General features: G+C 34.9%; 1 protein-coding gene and 2 long non-coding RNA genes across 3 annotated transcripts; all 3 read right to left on the bottom strand.

Annotated features, from left to right (window-relative positions):
- Nucleotides 1-459: 459 nt before the first annotated feature.
- On the bottom strand, nucleotides 460-27901 carry LOC124436352. The gene is made up of 4 exons (XM_046986271.1): nucleotides 27873-27901; nucleotides 5438-5502; nucleotides 3768-4219; nucleotides 460-624 (listed from the first exon to the last, which is right to left on the bottom strand). Exons 2-4 carry the CDS (start codon nucleotides 5479-5481, stop codon nucleotides 617-619), a joined length of 504 nt encoding a protein of 167 aa, XP_046842227.1. The 5' UTR covers nucleotides 5482-5502; nucleotides 27873-27901; the 3' UTR covers nucleotides 460-616.
- Nucleotides 8806-10077, bottom strand: LOC124436353. The gene is made up of 3 exons (XR_006945332.1): nucleotides 9919-10077; nucleotides 9348-9724; nucleotides 8806-8939 (listed from the first exon to the last, which is right to left on the bottom strand). It is a non-coding gene; the product is annotated as an uncharacterized LOC124436353 (long non-coding RNA).
- LOC124436354 lies at nucleotides 23718-26379 on the bottom strand. The gene is made up of 3 exons (XR_006945333.1): nucleotides 26316-26379; nucleotides 24104-24294; nucleotides 23718-23950 (listed from the first exon to the last, which is right to left on the bottom strand). It is a non-coding gene; the product is annotated as an uncharacterized LOC124436354 (long non-coding RNA).

Raw genomic sequence — 27901 nt, 5'->3', positions numbered from 1 at the left:
TTGACATAATCTCTTTCAGTAGTGACAATATATAACAACTTTCTAAAAAACAATAATGGCCTTGAGTCTTTGAGGAAATTATATGGATGTTTATGGACAAAAGATGGATGTTTCATTTTAATATAAATTGCAGCAAACTGAAAATCAAAACCATTTTCATTCACTAGCTAAGGAATTCTTTTGCATTCATGTTGCAAAGAACAAACGTTTATTGATCAAACAAGTTGATAACGTATTTTCAAAAGATTTCATTAAAGGATTTCTTATATGTAAAGGAAAATATAGCAGAAATGCTGGTTGTGTGTGGAGGGAAATATCATAGGAATAATTGTTGAAAAAGAAAAAAAAAATAGAATTACAGCGAACAAAACAAAGTGGATAAAAGCTCAACTAACGTCATCATGAACATACATCTTTTAAGTTATAAAACAACTGTTGTTCTTTTTAATTGACGTCAGAACGAGCAGCTTTCTTGGTAGGAGATAAATCTTCAGGAAGATCGAATTTATCATCATCATCACCACTGTCCAAGTCTCCTTCTTCATCGTTTGCACACGAGGTTGAGTTCGATGTTGATGTAGATGACGATCCCTCGCTGGTACCGTTTGTGGATGCATCAGAGACCTACGGATAAAGGGGATTTTTATGGATGATCAAACAGCATTCACAATCAATAATCACAAGCTTCCCCAAAGCTTCTCCAAAATTTGTAGTGTAGTTTTTTGAGATTTGTTATAACAGCTTTATTCAATACAATAAAAGCTATATCTTCAATGTACGTGTTCTCCTTTCTACGTCACATCCGGTTCAGAGTCATATACAGTACCGTTCGCGTATTTGTTAACATACGGTACGCGTATGATACGAGAACGATGCGCGTATCATACGAGAATGTTTTTCGTATCATATTGTATTAGTGTGCATAGTTTTAAGTAGTTCTTTAAAATTTTTAGCAATAATTTTGTTAATGTTATGTCATATCTGCTTGAGATAACATGTTTTACTAAATGTAATAGTAAAGTTTCGAGTGCAATTACGGACTGAAATACACGAAAGAGTTTTTAAAGTTAGCAGTGAAATAGCGGGAGTCCGTGTTAAGATATGAACATCAAAGGAAAAGACATAAACAACATAGCATTGCATGCATAATTAAGTAGATATGACACATGTCAGATTAAGTGATATTCGTACTTGTTATTGTAAATATCGTTGTTCGCTGATACTTAACTTTGTTATTTGTTCCACAATAAAATCATAAATATTTCACGTACAATTCGAATGTAATTGTCGAATCATGAATAATTTAACAGTCCGAAGGATAAGTATTTACAGTGCAATTACACACTTTAACGATGCACTAACACATTTTCACAGTGCATTTTATACATAAACTGCACTGCAATCAACCTATCACTGGGGCTTAAAATCTGTGGCTTGTGAGCTATACAGTAGCATGCATATTAAAACCGGCATAAACTTCGTTTTAAAGGTAAATCATTGATACAGGCAGTTGCAAGAGTAAATGCAAAGTTTTCGAAAATTTTATACTTATATTTGTGTACGTAGATAAAACCAAACTATATTGAAACCATATACGAGAATATTGAGAAAATGACACGCGTATGACACGAGAACGATACGCGTATGACACGAGAATGATACGCGTATGACACGAGAACGATACGCGTATGATACGAGAATGATACGCGTATGATACGAGAATGATACGCGTATGATACGAGAACGATACACGTATGATACAAGAATGATACGCGTATGATACGAGAATGATACGCGTATGACACGAGAACGATACGCGTATGATACGAGAATGATACGCGTATGACGAGAACGATACGCGTATGATACGAGAATGATACGCGTATGATACGAGAACGATACACGTATGATACGAGAACGATACGCGTATGATAAGAGAATGATACGCGTATGACACGAGAATGATACGCGTATGATACGAGAACGATACGCGTATGACACGAGAATGATACGCGTATGATACGAGAACGATACGCGTATGATACGAGAATGATACGCGTATGACACGAGAACGATACGCGTATGATACGAGAACGATACACGTATGATACGAGAACGATACGCGTATGATACGAGAATGATACGCGTATGATACGAGAATGATACACGTATGATAAGAGAATGATACGCGTATGATACGAGAATGATACGCGTATGATACGAGAACGATACGCGTATGATACGAGAATGATACGCGTATGATACGAGAATGATAAGCGTATGATACGAGAATGATACGCGTATGATACGAGAATGATACGCGTATGATACGAGAACGATACGCGTATGATACGAGAATGATACGCGTATGATACGAGAACGATACGCGTATGATACGAGAACGATACGCGTATGATACGAGAACGATACGCGTATGATACGAGAATGATACGCGTATGATACGAGAACGATACACGTATGATAAGAGAATGATACGCGTATGATACGAGAATGATACGCGTATGATACGAGAATGATAAGCGTATGATACGAGAATGATACGCGTATGATACGAGAATGATACGCGTATGATACGAGAATGATACGCGTATGATACGAGAATGATAAGCGTATGATACGAGAATGATACGCGTATGATACGAGAACGATACACGTATGATACGAGAACGATACGCGTATGATACGAGAATGATACGTGTATGATACGAGAACGATACACGTATGATAAGAGAATGATACGCGTATGATGCGAGAATGATACGCGTATGATACGAGAATGATAAGCGTATGATACGAGAATGATACGCGTATGATACGAGAATGATACGCGTATGATACGAGAACGATACACGTATGATACGAGAATGATACGCGTATGATACGAGAATGATACGCGTATGACACGAGAACGATACGCGTATGATACGAGAATGATACGCGTATGACACGAGAACGATACGCGTATGATAAGAGAATGATATGCGTATGATACGAGAACGATACGCGTATGACACGAGAATGATACGCGTATGATACGAGAACGATACGCGTATGATAAGAGAATGATACGCGTATGACACGAGAATGATACGCGTATGATACGAGAACGATACGCGTATGATACGAGAATGATACGCGTATGACACGAGAACGATACGCGTATGATACGAGAACGATACACGTATGATACGAGAACGATACGCGTATGATACGAGAATGATACGCGTATGATACGAGAATGATACGTATGATAAGAGAATGATACGCGTATGATACGAGAATGATACGCGTATGATACGAGAACGATACACGTATGATAAGAGAATGATACGCGTATGATACGAGAATGATACGCGTATGATACGAGAATGATAAGCGTATGATACGAGAATGATACGCGTATGATACGAGAATGATACGCGTATGATACGAGAATGATAAGCGTATGATACGAGAATGATACGCGTATGATACGAGAATGATACGCGTATGATACGAGAATGATAAGCGTATGATACGAGAATGATACGCGTATAATACGAGAGCGATACGCGTATGATACGAGAATGATAGGGTATCATACGCAATATTATGTTAACAAATACGCGAGCGGTACTGTACTTTGGGCAACAAAACCCATGAAGATAAAATTTTCTTCCCATCAAATATGTTGCAAATGTTCTTTAGTTTGATGTAACTATCTGTAGAACTTATTTCCCTGACTCTTTACGTAACTATCATCTTACCTGGCATGCAGATTACATGGCTACGAATGACTTCGACGTTTACATCAAGTATAGTCAATGGCTTCGAGCTTAAATCTGTGAACATCGTGAATGCATTTACACTGCTCGTCCGCGGGCTCAGCTCCGTATTCAAGTCCTTGCTACTTTGCCGTCTGTGCCTTGTATCGAATACCATTATGTACCTCCATGGTCTGCGTTCAAACCCTTTGCCTGCTTGGCCTCTCACAATACAGTTCAAAAAAAGAAACCTGTTCTTCATTTGTTTCGACTTTCGTTCATTCCAGTTCGAAGCCCATATGCAATCGTATTCGCTTTTAGTCAGCGGCAACGACATCACCTTTTTGGAATCGTAATACTTCAAGATGATTTCGCCTGGCGATGTGAGGTTCAAGTGAAAATAAAATTCCCCTTTGTGGAGGTTGATGTCGAGCTGCGAGAGATGAATCACAGATGTGATACGAGAATGATACGCGTATGACACGAGAACGATACGCGTATGATAAGAGAATGATATGCGTATGATACGAGAACGATACGCGTATGACACGAGAATGATACGCGTATGATACGAGAACGATACGCGTATGATAAGAGAATGATACGCGTATGACACGAGAACGATACGCGTATGATACGAGAACGATACACGTATGATACGAGAACGATACGCGTATGATACGAGAATGATACGCGTATGATACGAGAATGATACACGTATGATAAGAGAATGATACGCGTATGATACGAGAATGATACGCGTATGATACGAGAACGATACACGTATGATAAGAGAATGATACGCGTATGATACGAGAATGATACGCGTATGATACGAGAATGATAAGCGTATGATACGAGAATGATACGCGTATGATACGAGAATGATACGCGTATGATACGAGAATGATAAGCGTATGATACGAGAATGATACGCGTATGATACGAGAATGATACGCGTATGATACGAGAATGATAAGCGTATGATACGAGAATGATACGCGTATAATACGAGAGCGATACGCGTATGATACGAGAATGATAGGGGTATCATACGCAATATTATGTTAACAAATACGCGAGCGGTACTGTACTTTTGGGCAACAAAAACCCATGAAGATAAAATTTTCTTCCCATCAAATATGTTGCAAATGTTCTTTAGTTTGATGTAACTATCTGTAGAACTTATTTCCCTGACTCTTTACGTAACTATCATCTTACCTGGCATGCAGATTACATGGCTACGAATGACTTCGACGTTTACATCAAGTATAGTCAATGGCTTCGAGCTTAAATCTGTGAACATCGTGAATGCATTTACACTGCTCGTCCGCGGGCTCAGCTCCGTATTCAAGTCCTTGCTACTTTGCCGTCTGTGCCTTGTATCGAATACCATTATGTACCTCCATGGTCTGCGTTCAAACCCTTTGCCTGCTTGGCCTCTCACAATACAGTTCAAAAAAAGAAACCTGTTCTTCATTTGTTTCGACTTTCGTTCATTCCAGTTCGAAGCCCATATGCAATCGTATTCGCTTTTAGTCAGCGGCAACGACATCACCTTTTTGGAATCGTAATACTTCAAGATGATTTCGCCTGGCGATGTGAGGTTCAAGTGAAAATAAAATTCCCCTTTGTGGAGGTTGATGTCGAGCTGCGAGAGATGAATCACAGATGTGACAAATCTCTCGTAACATGGTAGCCATTTTTCCTCGTTCATTCCAGAATTTGAGAAAAATGTCTGAAACATGGAGAACGAAGCAATGTTATTGATTTCAAGCAATTTCCGTAAAATTGAGACTTTCCCGGTTGGTCACACTGCAGGGAGCGTGGAAGATTGATAATTGACGCGGGGAAGGGTCACATTGATTTCAACGGAAACTAAGAAAGTAGTACATGAATATCGTCACGTTACTAACTTTTATAGCAAAATCATTTTTGGGAGTTTTGAGAAAAATAGGAAATAATTAATATAACTTTAAAAAAGTCAAACGCTTCAATATTGAACATTCATATATTGAACATTTATTGAGTCGTTTTTTTGATTTTGTCAATTGACTTCAACAATAAATATTGAACACAACAACAGGAAAAATAATAATTCTTCTAAAACGCAAAAATCCAAAATCCACCTTCCCCTCCCCTCAACTATTAATCTTCCGCGGTCCCTGACACGTATGAAAGACCTATCATAATCAATTAATCCTATGGCATGGAATGTACATATTCACGATAGTGTTGTATGGGAGGGGTGGATGTGCTGTAGTAAGTATTAGATTTCGATGGCTCCATGTTGCTGTTTAATGTCAGACTGTTTTTTTCAAATGATTTAACTTGATATTGTGACAGTAAGATTTTTCTGGAAAGTGCACTCCATTAAACTCTTATCACAACTGCTTTGGCTTAATTATTTGGTCTATTAATATTTGTAGGAAAATTGGTACCCATCCCGCACCCCTTTAACAAAGAATATGAAAGGTGCACACCCCGACAACACCCCTCCTCCCCCTAAATCCATCCCTGCTATATGTACGACATAGACAGTAACCAGGTCCGCTTATTCACTCATGTTCTGTATTTTTCGACGTTCACTCATTTCAAAAACAATAAATGTTCAAAGAAAATAAAACAAACAAAGTTCTCGAATTTAAAAAGAGCGACTACGTCACAGGCTATCGCACTACGTCACTGACGACGTCACTTGCTACCACGCTACGTCATTGCAGGTAAATGGTTTGAGATAGTGAGATTATTCTGAAAACACGCGTTAGAATTCGGACATGAGAGAGAACGTTAATACAATGCAGAAGTGATCAAATACTTTTCATGGAATTGAATGTTCCAATGACATTTTTTAAAAAAGGCAAAATGCTCATGAACATAGATCAAAACTGGATTAAAATTGAATATGTATGACTAGTTTATAATTTACGAAGATATTGTAAACTCCGATCAAAATTGGAAAAAAATGAAGAATGGACTGTAGTTTAATAGACATAATGTAGTTTATAGTTTGTAGATAAGACTTAGTCTATTTCATGAAATAAGGATATTGTAAAACATATATTGAGGAACAAAATACAGAAACCATTCTTTTACAAATGATAAACAACAACAACAGTTGGGTCCAGGCCCTTGATTAACAACTATCACATAATGCTCTAGTTTACAGATATAAACCTGGATCAAAACAGCATTAAAATTGAATATGTACTCTGGTTTAATAAATCTAGTCCTTATTTTACAGAGATAAACTAAGATCAATTAATAGACCTATGCAGATGGTTCAAAGTTTACAAAGATAAACATGCTATTTCAACATTTATATAGTATTTGAAATACCATAAGTTTAATATAACTTATTTATTTTACAATTTGTGAAGCTCTGATATTTCCATTATAGAATAAAACTATGAACTATTATTTCGTAATTCATATGTATGATATATTTAAGTTCACCTGAATTAAAGATGACTTGAAATTAAGTCAAAACATGTTTATGTTGAAAAATTTGGTCGTTTACTTCAAATGCGCTATTAATCTTGTGCTATTGACATCATATGGAAATAACAATATAGCCTACAGCCAAGAGAGACATGTTTATGTTCACAAACCTCAGCTGATGTTCGTAGTTCTAGAAGTAATGAGCAAATAGGCCTCAAAAACTCATTATCAAAGAGCTCAGAATGGCCACCATAAGCCTCTTCACAAATCTTCTCGAGTTCATTAAAATGATCCTTGAACATGGAACCCTCGAGAAAGAGCTTCCATTGTTCATCCTTTTGTGTCTACAAGATCAAAAAATAGTATTTTTAAGTACTCTATTTTATTTTGATTAAATAATATCTAAGCTTAAAGTTGTGAGATTTCATCATGCACAAAGGCTTGCTACTATAATGGTGATGTGTTTATTTATACACAGAAATGGCAATGAAAAAACGGGATTAAATATTTTAGCAAAAGTTCGTTCTTTCACTGATATCAAAAACTTATTTTTAAAGTAGAGATTAATGTCCTTAGAAATTGCCAAGAATGCCAGTCTGGCTGGCTGCTAAGCCTTGAAGGATGCAAACATGATCTGCCTACAGGTTAAATGTAAAGTATTTCTTGACAAATTGGTTTATTTTGGATCACTTAAAATAGTTTGAAACATATTGGAATATAATGGATAATGTATGTAGTAATCACCTACAATTTGCGTTCTAATCATTCAGGGAGTATGTAACATAAATTACTTTATTTCTGTGTTATTTGAACATTCTGATAACTTTGTTTACTAAAAGATTATGTTCCTCGATAATTAGGACATTGTATGTCAACAAGGATGAAGCAGTTTGACTAAGGACACAGAATAGATACATACAGAACGCCACTCGATGTCGGAACCTTTGATGTTCGTGTCCCCAGCATCCGGGCAACTTTACACGGCGGCCATGTTTCCAGCCAGATAAATGCAGCCAGATCGCAATATAATATATAGTTCTACGGATGGGTTTTGGCAAATAAACCCAAATATTTCTATAGATTGGCCATTTTTTAAATATTTTTTTGTGTGGATACAGTTAACACATCAAGCTCTCAACAATTTATCATTAATTCGACGTCCGTTTAGATAAATGAAGGTTTATTCGGAATATTTACAAAGTAGATATGTATCTGACGAGATGCGTACTCGGTATATGGTTTGTCGTCAGTTTTAATTTTATCATATAAGAATTCTGCAGAGAACCTTGAAGACATTTGTTCTAACATTTGAAATCTCGGTCGTGGCTGAAACAAGCGACAAATCAAATTATCCTCCAGTTAAGTTTATATATTGCAAACAACGTTTGGCAGGACATTCGAATCACCAAAATTGTCTACCCAGGTGTTTTAAACTATCAGAAGCGATGCTGCATGGCCACTATGAAAGTCATCTGATGCCAAAATATTTTGTATTCATCACAGTTGTGACTTGTGAAGCTTGAATGACTTTTTGAGCAAGTTGGAACATAAGCAGCAGCATGTTGGCCTCCATCAATAAAGTGCTTGAATAGCAATTTGTAAAACATATACTGCCATATGGTCCACATGACTTAACTTTGTTATTTCTGCCTTTTTAAATTCAATCAGGAGATTATTTATATATTTGACATGGATGCTTATTGATGATGTGAGAAGTGAACATAAAAAAGCTTTCTGAATGCTTTTGTGAATTGGATTGGTGTTGGCTTGGCACAGTTTCCCCCTGTCAAATGTTTTAAAAAAGTTTTCTGGTGTATCTGTGTTTCACCTTTTGGTAAACATTTTACTGTGTAAAGTATTACGATTTAAATAATGGCATTAAGAGTAACTATAACTGGTTTTTGTCAGAATAAGTTCTGTTTGTGACATGATTACTTACAATAAAAATTTTAATTTACAGAATGAAGTTTATGGATTTTAGCAAAAATTAAATTTTCGAGCCCTTTGTCGCAATAATTTCTCTCTGCTGGTTGATCAATGCGGTGAATCAAACATAATTCTAATCATTTTTCACATACAATTGTTGGTCACAACTCACAAGTGAAGTTTAACCAGAGGTAAGCTGTAGGAGCTTGACAATACGTTTGACATAATGGTAAAGTTGTTAATTTAATTGTAACAATTTATCAATAACTTCATTCTTTAAAAAATTGTAATTTCATATATTGTTTATTAAAAATAAGACAACAAAAAACATCTTTATTTGTAAGTTAATACAAATTTGACAGACATGATAGCCACAGGAACTCAATATACAATTACAAATAAAACTTTCAATTACAATTATGCAGACAAGCTACATTGCAAATAAAAAGCCCCGATTCAAGAATCAAATATAAATTAGTTTAGTCCAAATTTTATACCAATAACGTCTTCATCTGAAGAACGTTCTTTACGCACAGTAGGTCGTTTTATCGCTTCTATCAAATCCGTTGACCATTCTAATAGGAAACTCTTTACTAGAAAATAAAGAAATGGAATCACACTAAATATATTTATTACTTTTGTCCTAAATTATAAATTCTTAGGGCAACTGCCGTTCAATATAAGAGACGTTCTAAACATGGATCTCGCATACAATTCAAGGCAAGAAACTATAAAAGCCGTAAAATTATATTTGACGAACGTATTTTACAACAAAACTGTTTCTCACCTCATATGCTTGGTATCCTATCCGATGGCATTAAAAATTTTGTCCATAAGTGAATTTAAATTCGTCAAATTTTCGAAAAACAACTCTTCATAATATTAATCTATATACATTCTGGCCAGTTTATCTGGCTGGAGTAATGGCGGACGCAAAAGATGCGCACTAAAGAACTGGGTACAAGTAGGGGACAGATTTTTCGCTGAGTGGCGCTTCTGTATGTATCTATTCTGTGCTAAGGATTTGCGGTAAAAATTGCGTTATCTCGAAGGAAATGATTCGGTCAACAACAATGGCAGTCAAACTCAAAACAGAGTAGCTATGAACGCGATTTGGAATCGATTTTAAGACATCTTACCTCTATAGACATCCTAAAGTTTCTCAAAGACAAGTGGCTTGCCGTATATCTTCCGATATTGGTAGATTTTGGATTCAAAATACTGCATTACAAAGCATTTTGTGAAAAGTTCGATTCACTGGCCATGAGAGCCGGCCATAATTGGAAGTCAATATGACGGAGACCGCAAAGGTATGTGGGTAATCTCGTCAAGTGAGGAGACTTCTGTAAAAGGCTAGCAATCCTTCCTTTTCTCTCCTTTTTTGTCAAGTTGTGCGTCAAAGTCTCAACGAATTAACAGAATATATTGAATGAAGTGCAGTTTGACTAAATGCCTGCTTGAACTCGAACACCTGTTCTGTCAACTTTGTAGCTTAGCGATCAGTTCTTAGAAATAAGACTAAAGGACGTAGCTTGCTCAATAATCGGTGGTTGTATCTCGTTATTAGTTCTTTTGATTTTTGAAATTCAATCCTTTCAGCGGATTATAGAATGCACATATGAATACAAGCCTTCCCCCCCTCCCCTCCCCCAATCATGTATTTTCTTACGGTCGTGGATTTGTGCGTAACAAATTGTTTTTTAAAAGTCCATAATACGTTAGGAATGCCATAAATACTTAACAGATTGTGTGTTTATTTTTTATGTATTTATGTATTTAAGTTTTTTACTATCAATTTAGTGCAACCAGTGACGTCATCATGCATGTTGTCGTAGAAAAATTTCAAATATTCTTCAGTTTCCTGGCATCTTTTCGATGAAATTCTCTCGCAATATTTCATAAATAGTGTATTTGCACACTTCAACGTCAAAGCTTTGAACAATATCTTTGATGAAGTGTTTGAATATTTTAGACATTTTAATTTTGTCAGTTCGATGCAAACATAGTTTATTCATAGCATTATCTTTATGAAGATAAACATTTCAATATTTTAAAGACTTAACACTTTCGTCTAAAAAAGGGAAATTCTAATTGGGATCAATCACATCATCTCCAATATGAACAAAAGTGATCATAATACAGTTTTTACACTACCTAAAATATAAACGTGTGTCAGTGTAGGTAGTGATGAATGGACAACAGTGAATGAAAAGAACAAAATTATCCAATTGCTTTTTGGCTATATCATTTTCTTGAGCAGGCTATTTCAAAAGTGTTTCTCGGTAACACAATTCTTACGCTATTTTACAGTCATATGAACCATTAGAAATCAAACTTCCTATTCCACCAAATGTTTATGAAGATCTTGCACGCTGAAAACAACAGCGAAGCTTTCGTAACTGTTCAGTTTTTTATACACTCAGTGTACACCACCGACACGACATTATAAACTAAATAACGTTTGTCGGTGATGATGAATCAATAACAGACAAAAAAATCTCCTGACAATGTTTACGTGAAACGTAAATATGTTTCAATTTAATTGGTTTAATCTAAGCTAACAATGTCTACAGGAAATTACACGAGAATAAATTTAGAGAGAACTAAGTTTACCTTAAGACTGCGCAGAGTCATTTTCCTATTCTTGAATTCCAATAATATTCTTGATTAGTCTGGAAATTTCTTCCAACTTTTTCAACACTTTTGCATTCGAAATTTGTAATTTTTTAAACAACTTAATCAACGTCACTAGATCTTCATTTTTTCGATTTGCTCCGAGCTCACGTCTTGCATGACGACGACGAAAACGACAAAAAGAACTATTTGTTGTTGGTGAAACATGTCGTTATAATGATGACGAAGAAATGTCTCCTTGAAATCAATTTCTCCGATCGTCATGATCGCTGTAGTTAACATCGATGTTCAAATATTCCAAAATCCTTCTCTATCATTTAGTATCACCGTAAAGGCTGCTGCAAACGCGGCGAAGAATAATGATAACAAACTCAAAACCTAAACAAAAACATGAAGAATTATTTTAAGTCACACGATCCGATTTGTTGGATATCCGATTGTTTCGGTTCCGACTTTTGGTTGCTTTTTAAGACGGTCCGATAATTTTGTTGATATTTATAATCGTTCAGATATTTATAGTCTTGACAGCAGAAATTTGTGTTATCCAGTACATTTATCCATATATTTTTCGTATTTTTATTTTTGTTTTCAAGACTTTTTTACATCTAATGTTTTGCGCCATATGAAATTTGGAAAGTATGAAGAGTGAGAGGTCTGGGGATAGTCGTCCTTCTTTGATCTAGTCGGATGAAAATAAGAGCAAGTTCTATAGAGCAAGATGGTGATCGCTATGTACTTTCGTGATTAAACAACAGATATATGTCTGTCAACAAGAAAGAAATGTCGGAAACAGAAAAATTACCTTTGGTGAAAGTCATACAATCGTTCAATATTTCCAAATATTAAATTTTTCCTTCCCGTAATGACGCCGGTAGATCGTCACTCTCCATTTCCTTTACATAATTCTACACGAAGAAATTTTTCGAAATTACTAATAACGTTAACACTTGACAAAATTAACTCCAAGATTACTTGGATTACGTAATCCAAGGATTTGACATAATCTCTTTCGGTAGTGACCATTTCATCCACAATATATAACAACTTTCTAAAAAACAATAATGGCCTTGAGTCTTTAAGGAAATTATATGGATGTTTATGGACAGAAGATGGATATTTCGTTTTAATAAAAAGCTTGAAAACTTACTCTTTGGTTTTTTCTGAAAGTTTTTGATAAGTTTGTTCATCATAAATTGCAGCAAACTGAAAATCAAAACCATTTTCATTCACTAGCTAAGGAATTCTTTTGCATTCATGTTGCAAAGAACAAACGTTTATTGATCAAACAAGTTGATAACGTATTTTCAAAAGATTACATTAGAGGATTTCTTATATGTAAAGGAAAATATAGCAGAAATGCTGGTTGTGTGTGGAGGCAAATATCATAGGAATAATTGTTGAAAAAGAAAAAAAACAATAGAATAACAGTGAACAAAACAAAGTGGATAAAAGTTCAATTAACGTCTTCATAAACATACATCTTTCAAGTTATAAAACAACTGTAGTTCTTCTTCATTGACGTCAGAACGAGCAATTTTCTCGCAGGAGATAAATCTTCAGGGAAGATCTAATTCATCATCATCATCATCACTGTCCATGTCTCCTTCCTCATCGTTTGCACACGAGGTTGAGTTCGATGTTGATGTAGATGACGATCCCTCGCTGGTACCGTTTGTGGATGCATCAGAGACCTATGGATAAAGGGGATTTTCATGGATGATCAAACAGCATTCACAATCAATAATCACAAGCTTCCCCAAAGCAACGTACGAGACAGTTTGTTTATAGAACGATATTTGTAATGAACTGTTATTTCCATAGGAGTATATAAAGTGGTGACAAAAATATCGATTAAAGGCAGTTGAAAATCGCTAACACCACCATACTTGCTAGGTTAAACCTTCTCCATAAAACATACTTATACGCGTACGGCCGCCTTCTGTAATGTTTCCTGACATTTTAAAAACATTTTCTCGACTTCTTTGTACTCCGCAACAGATTTCTCGACCTGATTTTGTAGATCTTCGTTCTTCAATTTACCAGAAAGTTCATTTAAGTTATTTAATCTTTCCTTCGACCACATGGGAAATTCTTGAAGAAATCCTTCCATGTTTTCTTTCAGTGAAGCGACACCTTTAGAGGATTTTGATGCTTCCATATCATCAATGCCATGTGTTTCGATGCTTGAATTCTTCATTCAGAACTCTGTAATGAAGTAAGCGATGTCTTTAATGGAAATAATACTTAACTATACCACACAGTTATTGAGAAGATCGAAAGTTCCACTAGTCTCTTCAAAAGAAGTAAACCAACGATAAGAACGAAAGAAAATTTATGAGATGTCATCAGTAAACTAGCACGCCTGCAGACCTACTCCTGCTACGTAAGTTTCTAAAGATTATCATTGTTCATTTCTTTAGAAATCTATTGTTCTCACGACTGGTCAACATAAAAATATTTGTAAAGCAGTGGTATAAATTCAGGCTGGCTACGTCACTGTGTATCATAATGATTTACAAATTGTTGTCTCCAATTTATCGAGTTGAAATTCTTTCCCTTCTCTTTCTTGCTTCATCTAAGTGGATTCTCCATTGATTGATAAAACATGTATTATGATAAGTCAGACCAATTAGTTACACAAATAAGAAACCACTTGGTATAAGCAGTCAGACCAATCACATGCACAAAGGAGAAACCGCGTGAAATAAAAAGGCAGACCAATAATTCACACGAAAAAGAAACCACGTGGTATAAACAGTCAGACCAATCATATACACAAAAAAGAAACCACCTGATATTAATAATCAGACCAGCTATTCACACGAACAAGAAATCCCGTGGTATAAACAGTCAGACCAATAATTTACATGAACGAGAAACCGCGTGATACAAGCACTCAGACTAATCATTAGCATTACCTCTCTGATCATTTCATGAAACTCCATACATGTGACCAGAGTGACACACGTCTTTCGTCTAGTGCTGTAGTGAATTGATCCAGTCTCGTCTTCACTACCTTTGACATTTCTTTTACACCAATGCAATCATCAGTTCCCCACTGAGCTATATTGCTACCATCCTTTAGTAAATCTTGAGCTTGGAGTATTTAACTCTAAAAAAGAAATAATTGATGTAAAATTTGAGGAAACGTGAAAGGTCTGATAATTGTACGGTATGGATAAAAATGTACAATATACGATAAAAATATGTTGCATGAGAGAATTATGTACCAAGTGGGAGAAATTTGTACAGTCTTCAGTGAAGTTCTACAGGACAAATATATAAGAAAAGTTGGGCAGTCAGGAATTCGTCAACGCTAAGCTCAAAGTTTTAGATTTTCTCCAGTTGGACCAGTTTCCTTTCAAAGAAAGTGTTAACAAAGAAGGGGGGTTAAGTAAAGGTTACAAACAACTGGTGATCATGTCTGTGCCTGTGACAAATTGATATAATTTACTGTAGTTTTTACTTTCCAATCCATACCATAATACCTTAGGGAAATTTCTCGAAGTTACCATGGTAACTGAGCGCCTGTCCATACGACTCAGCAATCTCCACAGGTTTTTCCAAACAAGGCATACCGACATCCTGTAGCCACTCCAATACCTAAAAAAAAACATTTAAACCATACATTACAAAAATCGTGTCGAATATCGATAGCCTATAACATCAATAAATTTTACACTATTCACTACATAATCCAGCTATATGAAAAGGTCAGTGTAATCGCGTGAGCATCCATTCTTTCTTCGCTTATTGAAATTTGAAAATTACAGTTGATAGTAAACGACATCGTGACAAACGTGCCAACTGTCAACTTTGGCCAAAAAAAGGAAAGGCAAAGTTTTTGTTTACTTGCAGAAAGGGTGGAATAGCCAAACAGAATATAGTGATTATAAATTTAAAAGGAAGTTTGGTCCACATAAGATTAATTGCAAAAATTTAATCTTTGTTTAACCGAAAACAGTGAAACCGCACGAATTGTGATGTGTTTTCAAATGTAGGTTACTTCAAAAAGCAAATGCTCAAGTGAGCATAAAACCAACACAAAGTCCTTTTCTTTTTTAAATTTTCTGCCCACTTGTCAGTAAAAGCACTTCATTCGGGTTTTTTTGTTATATAATTGTTGATTTTGTATTATAATTAAAACATTGTCGGTGATATTGGGTACCTTGAATGTTAATTTGTTCAATTTTGTGGAAAGTTTACGGCATGGTCTAAGTAAAATCTTCAGAAATATTAATTTAAAAAAAACAAGGCTCAACCATTCAACTTTATCATATGATATTGCCAGTAATCGTCTATTCATGCAGAACAAAACATGAAATTGATTTATCCATTTAACTATCTTGCTCTATATAAAACTTTACAAAAAATGATAAAAAGTAAGCAATAAAATCCTCAAGAAATAATAAAAATGTAGACAATGCAAGTGATCAAAAATATCAATTTTATCATGTTTGTGGAATGATAGTACGAGAAACTTATACTTAATACAATGAACTGTACTTGAATTTAGTCAAATTCAACACTTTTATTCACATTGTTTACATTTACTTAGGCTTACTTTGTTGGTGTGTTGAATGAAAGGCAGAAAGTAAATAACAGCAAATATTATCTTTAAACTTACATAACTTCAAAATGACAACGCAACATCGAACTATAAGAGAAGGAAAGAAAATTGACTATTTTCAATCACTTGAAATGTGCGATGTATTCGCTTTCACAGATTAAACAATGTTTGAACAGAATCGTCAAAAATACAGTTTTTTCAAAAGGTTATTAAAATAAATTAATAACAAAAAGCACAGCGCATTGACACAAAAAAATAATACAACTAATTCTAGTGTCGTATGTATGTAAATCAATACACAAGTCATAAACGTGTTCATTTGTCGGTTGAATAAATGACATCTCATGTCAGTTACGAAACTGTTTTGAAAGACAACTAAGACAAGTATTATTGCAAATAAATGGTTATTAATGAAAACGACATTGCATTTATCGTTCAAAATTGTATAGGCTGAAACACACTAGGCAGTCGCTTTAGTCGCGCGTCTAAAACTACCGCTTTGCGTGGTTACTAAGCTAGTAGCGTAGTCGCGTCAGCTAGTCGCTTTGAAAGTTCAACATGTTGAACTTTTGACTTTGGTCGCTTCAGTCGCTTTACACTGATTGGCCAATAGATACATTTTAACTTCCTAAATGCATATCAGATTTCCTGTCATAAGCATCATACGAAATTTATAGATTATACCTTGAAAAACAAAGGCAATATATAGTGAATTCACACTGGAATCTTTCAGTTTTTATAGGACTTATCAAATAGGGACAATAGTAGCTACAAACTGGAACCCTAATGCACAACCTAAGTGCGTAGAATAAGATTATTCACAATATACGCGTAATGGACTATGATCATATTGGCGTGTTTTAACTGGCTTGTTCTCTTTTCTCCACATAGTAGTTTGTAGTGAGTAAATATTCATATATTAGTAGCTATAATAAAGGCCAAAATAAAAAGTTTAAGTGATATCTGTGTCTGTAACAAACTAAAATCACCGCCATGTGCAATAGACGCCACGGTAAAAGTCGCGATGGTCGCTGCATGTGTGTTTCTAGCGTTCAAGCGACTGACGCGTGCGCATCAATTCGCTTTGGACGCGCGACTGAAGCGACTGCCCAGTGTGTTTCAGCCTTAACTCTTAAAGAGCTCCTCACTTTCCACGATGTGGGGTTTGAGCGAACGTGTTCGATAGATGCAGAAATTGTTTAAGAGTAAGAGTTACTGAGTTTATTTGACTAAGCATTCGACACATTTTAAAATCTTGAACACAATCTTGACAAAAATTGTATTTATTATATATTATCGAAACTATGTTCATAAATCTACTTCACTTTGTGGCCACATAACTGAAGTTTACCACATGTACGAATTACCTACCTATTTTTGTTTGTGCATGTCTTTTCTTTATCTGCTTCATTGCATTGTTTTGTTTTATCTTTTTTGTCTTGAATTTGTTTTACATAAATATGTTAAAATATAAAACTAGGCGTTGTTATTCTTCGCTGTCAACTTCCGTGTTTATCAATCGTCGACTGCAAATTTCAACGTATCTTCTAGTTTTAACTTGTAGCGATAAACAAATAATTTCGTCACTTCTTAAATTAATCTTAACACAGAATTATACGGGAAGATGAATGAAATGGCTTATCGTCCTAAAGATTTTGAATGTGGCTATGATGAATCGAGATTTAAGAATGCTGTTGATGAAAATTTTCGCTGTGCAATTTGTCTTAATGTTATGAAAGATGCCAGAATGTGCCATAATCAACACAGTTTTTGTCGTGGATGTATTGAAGAACATCTACGAGTTAATGCACAAAGATGTCCTCAATGTCAAGACCGTTTAACTGTAGCTACGCTTCATCCAGTGCGTGTTATAAATAATATGATTTCTAAGTTAAAGATCAACTGCGACTACGCTATTCGTGGTTGCAAAGAATTTATAAATGTTGAAGATCTTGAACGACATGTTGAAAATTGTGGCTTTGCTCCAGTGTTGTGTTCTAATGAAAGTTGTGGTCTGGAGATCAACAAACGAGACAAGATTAAACATGAAACTGAGTTATGTGAATACAGAAAGATTCCTTCTCACGATTTTGCGGAGATAAAAGAAATGTTTCAACAAAGTTTTGAGAATCCAGTAAAAATACCAATTGATAAAATAAATGGAAAAATGGAACAAGTTAAAGCTGAAATGGATAAAAAACTTTTTGATGTATGTGGTCTGTCTACGAAAATACAGAAAGAAGTGATGGAATCAAGAAAAGAAATAAAAGATGCTCAACAAAATCTTTCTACAGTGACCAAAGAAATGAAAGAAATGAAAGTCATGATGTTTCAAATATTGGGAAAAATGACTGAAAATGAACATGTCGAAACATTGCCATCATCAATTAAGGGAATGATAAACTCAAGAAAAGAAGATATTTTGATTGCTGGTGGTCACTCACGTGGTTCCTCCAAGAGTGCTGAAATATTTTCATGGCAGGAGAAGAAATGGTTTAAAATTGCATCAATGGAAAATGAACACAGGGAGGCTTCATCATTTATTTATAATGATAATTTATTTGTTGTTGGAGGTGGTGGCTGCATGTCAATGGAGACATTGAATATAAAACAGTCACCTTTGGCATGGAAAAAATTTCCCACAGAGCTTCCTTATGAATGTTGGAGTCATCAAACTGTTGTTTGTAAACAACAAATCCTTGTCATTGGAGGTTATGTTGATGGAAAACAATCAGATTTGATCAGTGAAATAAAGATTACTGGTGCTACATCTTATGTTTTTAAAGAGCTGTGTCATATGCCTGAACCACGTAGGGACCATGCAGCTGTTGTTGTTGATGATAAAGTTCTTATTTTTGGAGGAAGGGGAAAAGATGGGAAAGTTTTGTCGAGTGTTTTGGAGTTTGATCCAAGAACTCTCACGTTTAAGGAAATGCCTCCATTACTTCAACCATTGACTCAAATGGCAACAGTTCAATGGAGAGATCAAGTTGTTCTTGTTGGAGGTAGTGATGGAAGAGAAAGTTTGAACAGTGTTATCATGTATGAATGTAATACAGGTACGATTACAGTCGTACCATTCACAATGGAAAAGAGATCCGACTGTTGTGCAGTTATAACTGGTGATACAATTGTTGTCATGGGAGGTTGGAATGATAAAGGTAAAGATCTTAAATCAGTGGAGTGTTTTAAAATGGGAAGTAGTTCTTCATGGAAATATCTTCCTTCAATGAATGAATCACGATGGACAGCCATTGCTGAAGTTTTACCTTTTGGGAAAAATTATGTATAAGCACAAAATATTTTGTAAATAATCAGATCATTGTAACTCAGCAAAACTTTTTAATATTAAGTTGAACAGTTAATTTTTACAGTTAAGTATGTAAACCTTCAATGTTCTTATAGCCTTTGATTATTATAGTAAATTACTGAAGAAATAAATGACTTTAGTATTTTACTAAAGACTGAGGTAAAAGAAAATTTATAGCATTAGTTTTTGCTCAGAATATTTAAGCTGCAGTGTATGGATTTGACCAGTTGTTTTGTCAATTCTTTGTTTATCATAATCGAAATCACTGCCAAGTGTACATAGCTTATTTATTAACCCATTTTTATTTTCCCTAACATAAGGAAAAGTGTGATAAATTGCGAGGTTATTGTGATGAACAAGCAAAAATTTTCACCGAAATAGCACTTTTTTTGTATGAAATATAACATGCCGCTTTATTGTATTGACAATTATATAGTCCAAGAACGACAATTTGTTTGCAATAAAGTGATGCTGAGACAAGGCGATGTTTTTCATCGAAGTACAAGTCTTACATAAACTAAAGCATTTTCTTCGCTTAAAGTGCCCATGACACGAAAAATTTGCAATCTGAGTTGTATTTTTATTAAAGTGATCTTTTGAAATGACAATGGACATTCTAAAACAGTTTATGCACATCACTTTTATTTCTTGAGATATTGAGGTTTTTGCTTTGTCCAATTTATCTAACTTGTGACGTCAAATTGCATAATGAGAACTAGGAGTATTAGGTATATTTAACGATACTTTACTTCACAAGGACAGAGTTCCCTTTGTTGTGACGTCGTTAATGGTATAAGATATAAAGTTGTCAGGAAACTGAAGAGTATTTAAAACATTCTGGTAACTCATTAGGCAACATGACGTCACAAGTTAGATAAAATGGAAATAACAAAAAACTTCAATATCCTGCTAAGGGAAAGAGATATGCATTAACTGTTTCAGAAAGTATAACGTCATTTCAAAAGTTCTATTCATTGCAAACATAATTTAACTAGCAAATTTTCGTGTTACAGGCACTGTAAAGCAAAAGTTGCAAATTTGGTTGTAACAATATTTGGAAAACCAGTCAATATCAGTACCACTAGAAGGACAATATTCTCTACTTTCGAATTTCTTGAATATTCGGTCATGTAAAGTTTTTAGGAGAAGCCGGAGTTTTTTTAGGAAAAGCCAGAGTTATGTTAGCTGGAGTGGAAGTTAAATATTCCTTAGAAATTTCTGACAAACAGCGTTGTTCTTATGTTAATTTGAATACAATCAAACGCCATTGAGACCCACTCGCGGATGAGATCAAAAAGATTTGAAGCAGCTTAACAGTTTTTGAAAAGGCAAAGTGCAAATTCACTAATGCTACTTCAGTTTACTTTATAACGACGGCAAAGATATTGTATATTTTGGTATTAAAATTCTTCCAGTAAACTGGGCAAACATCTTAATAATTTCATACCTTAGCGTATTCCTCTTGAAAGCATTTCAACTGTAGACAATCCTCGATCTCTCGTTTTCGTTTTCTATACAAAACTTCCAGCTTGGAGAACACTTGATTCATTTTGAAATATAATTTCAAGACAATTTCCATGGTATATTTCCAGTCTTGTATTTTATTCGAGTTATCTGTCAGTTGCATGTCCGACACAAGTTTTTCACCTTTGACTTGTAAAGTTCATCTTATAGTTCAATTTACTGAATGTACGAATTTGATGCATTGAAATGGAAGATAGCACATCATCAAAAGACGACAGCAATTTGAACTAAAAACAGAAATTTCCATGAGCCTTTGCGGAAAAGGGCAACACGAGTCTTTCCACCCACCTACCCCAACACTCCCCAACTCACTTGAAATTTAAGTTTTTCTTTTAGTTCATCAGCCCTGAACATCAAAAGATGTGAATCTTTTCGTTCGAGGATGTAGGCATTGTGAACGCTAACTGGTTGCATCTCCTATGGAGATGAAAAATACAAGCATTAGATTACAGAAGAAATTCAAAGTTGAAAAACATAAAAAGGAGTGAAATATTTGAATGTCAATACAACATAAATTTGAAACTCGTAGTCCTCTGCTTTCATGTTTAAAGCCAGTTTCACATTCCTCAAAAAAATCATTAATGTTGACGATCTCTACGATCCCAAACTTTTACAATAACATGTGAACATAAAGTACATGTCAACCCAGTCAGTGGTCCTACATATCACGAAGTCCATGACCCAAATGAAAACTTATAAAACCATTTCAACTATAGGATTATCGGAACTAGAAAAGAGAAATTGTAGTAACTGGAATATCGGGGAGACTTCACAAACATAGAAATCACAAATTCCAATGACTTTCAGAAGCAACATAAAGCTGGCTAGACCGACAAACAATAGCAAGATCACCACCGGTTCCTCAGCTTTCTCAATAAACGTGATTTAAGTTAACCGAAGCCAAAAAGTTCGTTCGCTTTTAAAATCATTACGCCTCACCAATTAAAACCGCAAAAATGGCATACGTTGTAACATTAGCACTAGCATCAGTTTACGTAGGTCAAAGCCCATCTTAATCATACACCGAAATTAGATCAATTGACAACCACTAAAGATATTGCATGCTATACCATATGAAACATGCACATCCCCTTAACACCCTCCTAACCCCGACACCCCTCAATTATCCCTGCTATATGTACGACGTAGACAGTAACCAGGTCAGCTTATTTACTCATGTTCTGTATTTTTTGACGTTCACTCATTTCAAAACCCATAAATTTTCAAAGAAAAGAAAATTAATAAAGTTCTCAAATTTAAATGGAACGACAACGTCACTTTCTACCACGCTACATCACTGACTACGTCACTGGCTGCCGCACTACATCACTGCAGGTAATGGTGTGAAATAATATTGTTCTGAAAAAAAGCGTTAGAATTCAGACTTGAGGCAGAACGTTCATACAACGCAGGAGTGATCGAATTCAAAGATTTTTCTTGGAATCCCGATGACATTTTTTGAAAAATTCAAAATGCTTATGATGCGAAAATTTAGATTTATAAATTATAGTTTCGTTAAAAAAATTTTTTAAAATGACAGTAACCTATCTACGTTAAACAACGTTCTTTTTTATTCTTAAAGGGGAAGTCAGAGTTCGGAACAACTTTGGCCCAAATGAAAGTTTATATTTTTATTACCTTATATACCAAATATTATATCTTCTAGTTAAATACAAGTCGAGATATAAAGCGAGGAACCACGAAATTTTGTATATTTTGTATCAGCTATTATGTACATGCGAGCGAACCTGCGATCAAGCAGCGGTAAAGTCTCGTGACGTCATTGCGCGCTTTCGCGGGAGCGTATATATATTCAAATAGACAACATATCAGGAAAAGCGACACAGTTACAATTACTTTGTTTACTTTAAATATTTCGGAACAATGCCACATTGCATGGTGCCTAATTGCACTAACGGATCTAGAAAAACAAAAGGTAGCGATGTATCGTATCATCGATTGCCAAACGACCCAACAATGCAAAAAATATGGCTTGCACGGGTTCGTCGTGATAATATACCGAAGCCAAATTCATGTTACGTATGTAGCGACCATTTCACCCCAGATTGCTTTAGTACTTCTCTAAAGGAGATATTCGGCATGAAATCGAAAAAGATATTAAAACCTAGTAGTGTACCATCGATATTTCCATTTTAAATCGTAAACCCGAGCGAAAAATGTCACACAGAAGAGAACAAATGAGAGATAGAATTGCAAGACATGAGGTAAATAGGATATTGCAACCATATAGATTATATTTGAAGTTATTGAACTGTTCTTTAAACAATTAGCTTTGTACTCTCTTGGTTGAGAAGTTTGACTATTTTGTAGGAAGTTAGAAGCATAATACAATCACTAGATGAAGATACAAATCTTGCAACATGCATTGAAGATCAGCCTCCCAGTCCATTGTCCAAGGATGCCCAGATTCAATGTGAGCCAAAAGTTTTCATTGATGCAGAAGCACAGTGTGATACACCAAGACAAAGGACAGTTGCCATACAAACTCTTGCACAAAGAAAAAGGAAACCATTAAAAATTAAAAACGCTTCAAAAAATGTTGCCCCCTCTTTAAATGCAGTTTCTTCAAGTCGTACACCAAAACCAGTAACATCTCCCACAACTCCTAACACAACAACTCCTATCATAACAACTCCTATTATATCATCTGATTCAGAAATCTCTTTAGGAAGCAGTGATGATATTGCTGCATCAGATAGTGATGATGATTATACCTATCTTGAGGAACTAGATACAGATGAGGAATCTGAAGGTGAGGAACTAAAAAATCAAAGAAAATTCATTGTCTTTGAAAGCATGCTTGATAAGCTGTTCGCAACATGTAGAATATGTGGTTCTCTTTGTGAGATTGAGAAGTCCCATATTGGTAGTATGGTTGCCATAAAAACAACATGTAGCAATAATCATACTTACCAGTGGAAGTCTCAACCATATTTGCACAATAAACCAGCAGGTAATATTTTAATTCCTGCTGCAACTATCATGACTGGAGGAACCTATGAAGCCACCAAGCAATTTGCAAATGCAATTAATTTAAACTTTGTAAATAAAGATCAGTTTTATGAAGTTCAAAATAAGATTGTCTTCCCAGTCATTGACAATGTCTATAAAAACAACAAAAGAAATTATTGAAACCATCAAAACAAAATGAAACCGGTTGACTTATGTGGTGATGGTAGATCAGACAGTCCTGGTCATAGCGCAAAATATGGTACATATTCCTTAATGGATGAAACTTCAGAGAAAATTATTGACTTTTCTCTTGTTCAAGTCTCTGAAGTTTCATCCTCTAATGCAATGGAGAAAAAAGGATGCCAAAGAGCACTTGACAATGTCATTGAGCAAGGTGTGAAAGTGAGATCATTGACAACTGACCGCCACATTCAAATAACCTCTGAAATGCGAAAGAGGTACCCTTCCATAGTGCACCAATATGATGTTTGGCATCTCTCAAAGTGGGTGACAAAAAAATTGACAGAGAAGGCAAAGAAAAAAGAAAATCATGAGCTACTAGAGTGGATTCAGTCTGTATCCAATCACCTTTGGTGGTGTGCACAAAGTTGTCAGGGAAATGCTGAAGTGCTCCATGAGAAATGGGTGTCCATTTTACATCATATAGTCAACAAACATAATTGGAGAAATAGCAAACATTTTGCAAATGTGCACATGGCCCTTTATCTAAAAACAAAGAAAGAAAACGAAATGGTTGCAGGCTGGATCTGCCCCACATATAGCATTGGAGGAGGTTGTTCTGAATAGAAAGCTTTTAAAAGATATACAACAGCTTACAGAATTTCACCATACTGGCAACCTTGAGGTCTACCATTCCTTGCTGCTAAAATATGTACCAAAACGTAAACACTTCTCATACAAGGGAATGGTGGCCCGTACTCAACTAGCTGTGATTGATCACAACTCCAACACTGGAAGGAGGCAAGCAACAGTCACCAGAGGTAAGGAAGAAGGGAAAAAGGTATAAGGTGGTCTTCCCAAAAGGACGTAAAAAATGGATAGTGAAACCAGTGTTGGAGAAAAAGTGTTTTGATTTTGTACTGCAACTGATGGATGATGTGGTAGAGTTCAATGTGGACATGAATCCTCAACCATCAGACAAGCATGTTAAACTTCCAAAGAATATTGCACCTACTCCAAGACCAAGCAAAAAAGAAGTGATAGCAGCACACCGATCACGAATGGCTGAAATACACACATAGGTGTGGCTAAATTATAGAATACCTGGCAATTTTAAATATCAGAAATTTTTCTTGTTAGAGAATGACTAGACAGACCTGGCTTTTATATAGGCCAAGTAAACAGTCAATTAAGTATTTAATAAATGATAATATGACAGCAAACAACTAGCTGCTACAAAAAGAAACAGTCAAGCCAGGTATCCTATAGTTTATTACTCTGACAAAATGTAATCTTTGCAATTGAACAAATTATAGCTACATATGAGACAAAGCCAGCCTGCAAATTTGGTTCTAAAGAAATTAATAATGGTAAAGCTAAGAAATTAACATCACAGGACAAATTTGCAAGCTAGCTTGGCTAGTGATTGTTTATATTATTATTACTATACATAAAACTAGGTGTTTATGTCCTACTTTTGTCAGTCGTGCAGATAATTAACATGCTATTCTATAGCTAGTGCCACATGGCAATTTGAAGCATGTCGCTCCCGTTACTTGAGAAATAGCTACCATGTTGCCAGTAATTTTTTACGCCATCGTGGGCTTTGTAGTAATTATGGTTAGAATAAGGTTCGGTGTAAGTATAAGTTAGCAACAGCGCTTTGAAATTCAGAAATTGAAGATGGCATCAACAGCAAGGTTTTACGATTTACCTACAATTTACAACACAGAATACCGTGTACTAAAACAGAAAAACAAAGTGGGAACAGTTTCTTAAGTAGCGGAGGTTTTCTTTAAAGTTTTACACAACCGGTTATCTAACACTTAAATAATAATCTTCCGCGACTGCCAAGTATGTGGGCACGGCCTACATATTAATACAATTCTTTAATAAACAAACTGTGATTTCGAGGACTGTAAATATGGTGAACCAGATAAAAAGAGTACATATATATATATATATAAAATGTAATATAGAAATATACAAATACCTCGAAAATTGTGGTGTCGTTAAAACTCTGAATTGGAATCTTCAATACACATATTTTCTGCTTTGTCTTAGCATGTCAGAAAAATATGTCCCCGTTTCATTAACCAGTTCAAAAGTATAATATTTAAACCCTCCATTTATCTTTGAAATTTCTTTACCATCTTTTAAGTTAGAACAGGTCAAAATATCGCTCGAAGAATCGTTTAAATACGCCATTTACCTAGAAGACTTTAAAATTGACAGACAAAATATCTATTCTATTCTCTTCGAAATTGCTCGATTACAGAGTCGCGCAGTGACGTAACGATGTAATTCCGCTGCTTGATCGCAGGTTCGCTCGGATGTACATTTATATTTGCAAAATAACGCAGTTTCATTGCTTTATTTCTCGAGTTGTATTTAACGTAAAGATTTTAGACTTGGTATGCAAAGTAATAATACAATACTCTTTCATTTGAGCCTAAGTTGTTCCGAACTCTGACTTCCCCTCTTAAAACATTAAATTTGGTAGACGGACTATTTTGTACAACCAGTGACGTCATAATGCATAACGATTCTCTTAAACCTTCAAATATATGTACTTCAGTCAGTTTCGTGGAAACTTTTGATCAAATGTCCTAGCACAATTTTATACCATTAACACCATTCAACGAAGGCATCTCTGCCAGCTGAAGAAAATCATCGTATTCATATAAAGGGAGTGAGAGCTTTTATGGGTATAATGTCGGTACACAAAGTTCATTGTTTACAAAGATAAACCTTGATCAAAAATGGAATGAAATGGAATAAGTTCTCTGGTTTAATAGACATAGTTTATAAATTACAGAGATATACCCTGATCAAAACTGGATTCAACTTGGGTATGTACTTTGGTTTAGTAGACCTAGTTCATTGTTTGCTGAGATAAACTCTGACGAAAATTGGAAATAAATGAAATATGTACTATGGTTTATAGACCTATGCAGCTAGTTCACAGTTTGCAGAGATAAACACACTCTTTCAACATTTCTAAGCCTTTTGAAGTATGATCAGTTTAATACAACTTGTTTATTTTGCTGTTTGTGATGAAGTATATTTGCTGTACATTTTTATAAATACATCAATTAGAATAGTTTTCAATAAAGTCGATATTTTATTTGATATTGATATATTGACCAATTTCTAAAAACAACAATACATGGCATTTAAAGTAAATAAAAAATTTTTTTGACATAAACATGTTTCGATTTAACATTAAGTTATCAGCAATATGAATGAACTAAATGTTTTACATTGTCAAATATATACAAGGATACGTGACAGAGAGTTTTGAATTTGATTTTTCCTAGAGCTCAAAACATGGAAGTAGAGTTAAGTATGAATTACTGATTGGTAATTCATATGTATCATATATTTTACTTCATTTGTACAGAAGATTTCTTAAAGTAAATTCAAAACCTTTTGTGTCAAAAATATTTTCTCATTTACTTTAAATGCGTTATTGATCTTACGTTCTTAAGATCATATGGAAATAGCAATATACCCTATGACAGAGAGAAACATCCTTAGGTACACAAACCTTGGTTGACGTCCTTAGTTCCAGAAGTA

The sequence above is a fragment of the Xenia sp. Carnegie-2017 genome, unplaced genomic scaffold (genome assembly GCF_021976095.1).
Source record: "Xenia sp. Carnegie-2017 unplaced genomic scaffold, XeniaSp_v1 HiC_scaffold_16, whole genome shotgun sequence".
In the NCBI taxonomy this organism is placed as follows: Eukaryota; Metazoa; Cnidaria; class Anthozoa; order Malacalcyonacea; family Xeniidae; genus Xenia; species Xenia sp. Carnegie-2017.
Note: the sequence above shows the minus strand (reverse complement) of the source record. Positions and strands in the feature narration are given on the sequence as shown.

Bases quoted from the DNA above. Each gene is read 5' to 3' on its own strand.
- LOC124436352 (XM_046986271.1), bottom strand. From the start codon at position 5,481: ATGAACGAGGAAAAATGGCTACCATGTTACGAGAGATTTGTCAC. The intron at 4,220-5,437 runs ATCTGTGATTCA...TTCTCGTATCAC, and splicing joins TGTTACGAGAGATTTGTCAC to ATCTGTGATTCATCTCTCGC.